The sequence below is a fragment of the Rhinopithecus bieti genome, unplaced genomic scaffold (assembly GCF_001698545.2).
Source record: "Rhinopithecus bieti isolate Rb0 unplaced genomic scaffold, ASM169854v2 scaffold_9919, whole genome shotgun sequence".
NCBI lineage: Eukaryota > Metazoa > Chordata > Mammalia > Primates > Cercopithecidae > Rhinopithecus > Rhinopithecus bieti.
In genome coordinates, this window is record NW_016806411.1 from 2,908,409 (window position 1) to 2,911,245 (window position 2,837).

At 40.4% G+C, this 2,837-nt stretch overlaps 1 protein-coding gene across 4 annotated transcripts in view; it reads left to right on the plus strand.

Moving 5' to 3' along the window:
- The window catches only part of NUP107 (nucleoporin 107), a 63,805-nt gene that overhangs the window by 4,028 nt on the left and 56,940 nt on the right, over window positions 1-2,837 (plus strand). For 2 of the 4 annotated variants that reach the window (XM_017876194.1, XM_017876197.1), the window contains exons 3-4: window positions 532-618; window positions 1,602-1,717. In XM_017876194.1, the coding sequence (XP_017731683.1) occupies window positions 532-618; window positions 1,602-1,717 (203 nt within the window). Of the gene's footprint in view, window positions 1-531; window positions 619-1,573; window positions 1,718-2,837 lie in introns of all 4 variants that reach the window. The other 2 variants (XM_017876195.1, XM_017876196.1) reach the window with 1 other exon arrangement.

A 2,837-nucleotide genomic window follows, 5' to 3' on the forward strand; every position in this document is an offset into this window, starting at 1 on the left:
GCTCACTGCAAGCTCCGCCTCCCGGGTTTACGCCATTCTCCTGCCTCAGCCTCCCGAGTAGCTGGGACTACAGGCGCCCGCCACCTCGCCCGGCTCGTTTTTTTTGTATTTTTTTAGTAGAGACGGGGCTTCACCGTGTTAGCCAGGATGGTCTCGATCTCCTGACCTCGTGATCCGCCCGTCTCGGCCTCCCAAAGTGTTGGGATTACAGGCTTGAGCCACCGCGCCCGGCAAAAATAAAGATATTTCTTAGTGCTGACATCATATTGTGGTTAGCTTCTGCTGAGATTTTTATTATTTGAAAACTGACTAAAAACATTTAGTTCAGTGTGTAGTTATCTAAGACTGACGTCTGAGAATTTAAATGGCAGAAGGAATGAATTATTTAGCCTTTGCATTGAAAAATGGTAGCCATAAAATACCTTGTTCTTGAAAAATGTATTCACATAATTTGTATAGTAAAAAGATGGTTAATTCTCATTTTAATGATCTCTTTTCTACATGGAAAACTTTTCTTAACTCATTGTACAGTTCAGGCATCTCAAGATGAAAATTTTGGTAATACTACACCAAGAAACCAGGTTATCCCTCGAACTCCCAGCTCATTTCGACAGCCTTGTAAGACTTTTTTGCTTTTAAAGCATTTAATAATAATAATGATAATTATAATAGCAACTAACATTTATTGTAACATAATAAGTATAGTATTTGGTTACAATATCAATAAACACTAATAATAATCATTGCAGTTATTATTTGTTTGAACTCTTGCCATGTACAAGGTACTGTACTTTCCATAAACACACAGTAACTATGACATAGGTATCGTTAGCTCTATTTTACCGAAACTGAACGCAAGACTTAGAGAAGTTAACTAATATAGGCAATAAGTATGTAAATAGGCTGGATGCAGTGGCCCATGCCTATAATCTCAACACTTTGGGAGGCCAAGGTGGGTGGATCACTTAAGGCCAGGAGTTCAAGACCAGCGTGGCCAAGGTGAAACCCTGTCTCTACTAAAAATACAAAAATTAGCTGGCGTGGTGGCGCATGCCTGTAATCCTAGCTAATCAGGAGGCTGAGGCAGGAGAATTGCTTGAACCCAGGAGGCAGAGGTTGCAGTGAGCTGAGATTGTGCCACTGTACTCCAGCTGGGGCGACAGAACAAGACTCTATCTCAGGAAAAAAAAAAAAAAAGGTATGTAAATAACGGAACTGGGATTCAAACAATGATCTGTTTACTCCAAAGTTTATGCCCACTGTACTACACTGCCTTGGTATGCCTTATAAAATTAAAATATGAAGAATCCATTGACTGATTAGTGGCTTTAACTGCTCAGTTATGCTATAGTGAAAGCATCTGTAATTGCAGTAAAATTTTTCCTGTTAGGCTCAGTAGTACTTACAGCTCAAATTTAGAAAAATAAGTTAAATCCTTGTATCATGGAAATGTTAACATTTAAAGTATTTATTTGGTTAGAGTCTAAAGTATTTATTTGGTTAGAGTACAGTAAAAATTTATTCTTCATTGTTTGTTTGCTTTGTTTTGATAATGAATGCTCACACACTTTAGGTTCTTTCTACCAACCTTTTGTTTATAGTTACCCCAACGAGCCGAAGCTTACTAAGGCAGCCAGATATTTCCTGCATTCTTGGAACAGGAGGGAGGTCACCCCGACTTACACAGTCTTCAGGGTTCTTCGGAAATCTCTCCATGGTATGTAGAAAAATAGGACTAAGAACTCCTTTTGGGTCAAGTGTGGTGGCTCACACCTGTAATCTCAGCACCCCCTGAACTCCTGACCTCAAGTGATTCTCCCGCCTTGGCTTCCCAGAGGTCAGGAGTTTGAGACCAGCGTGGCTAGCATGATGAAACCCTGTCTCTACTAAAAATAAAAAAATTAGCTGGGAGTGGTGGTTTACGCCTGTAATCCCAGCTACTCGGGAGGCTGAGGTGTGAGAATTGCTTGAATCCAGGAGGCAGAGGTTGCAGTGACCTGTGATTGCAAAAGAAAAAAAAAAAAAGAGAAAAAAGAACTTCTCCCTTTTTATAAAAGTATAACATTTGATGTAAAAGCCTTTTAATGAATATTGAGTCAGAATCATCATAAAAGTAACTTTAGGTTATATGGATTGAAATAATTAATTAGACATTAAAAAAACTGAAAACCTTATGCATCTGATATCACAGATGGAAACTGTGACACCAGCAACCTTTAGATGCAAATAAGATGTTTTAATCTGTCAGTTTGCTGACCAGAAGAAATACATGCTGTGGTTGGTTGCTGATGGCTATAAAATCTGATCCCTGTTTTGAAGCATACAAGAGTAGGAATCAGAGGGTAATAGATGCAGAGTATCATAAGGAAGAGATAAAATGTATTAAAGAGGATAAAAGAGAAAACTGGAAAAGGTAGATGAGATACTCTTTAGGAATCACTATGGAACAGTATTGAAAATAGCAAAAGAAATGTTATGTAAGCTGTGATGCAGAATGACTTCACCTAAGTATTAAAAATACACTATAGGCTGGGTGTGGTGGCTCATGCCTGTAATCCCAGCACTTTGGGAGGCCGAGGCGGGTGGATCACGAGGTCAGGAGATCGAGACCATCCTGGCGAGCACGGTGAAACCCCGTCTCTACTAAAAATGCAAAAAAATTAGCCGGGCACGGTGGCGGGCGCCTGTAGTCCCAGCTTCTTGGGAGGCTGAGGCAGGAGAATGGCGTGAACCCGGGAGGTGGTGGAGCTTGAAGTGAGCGGAGATTGCGCCACTGCACTCCAGGTGGGCGACAGACAGAGCGAGACTCTGTCTCAAAAAAAAAAAAAAAAAAAAAA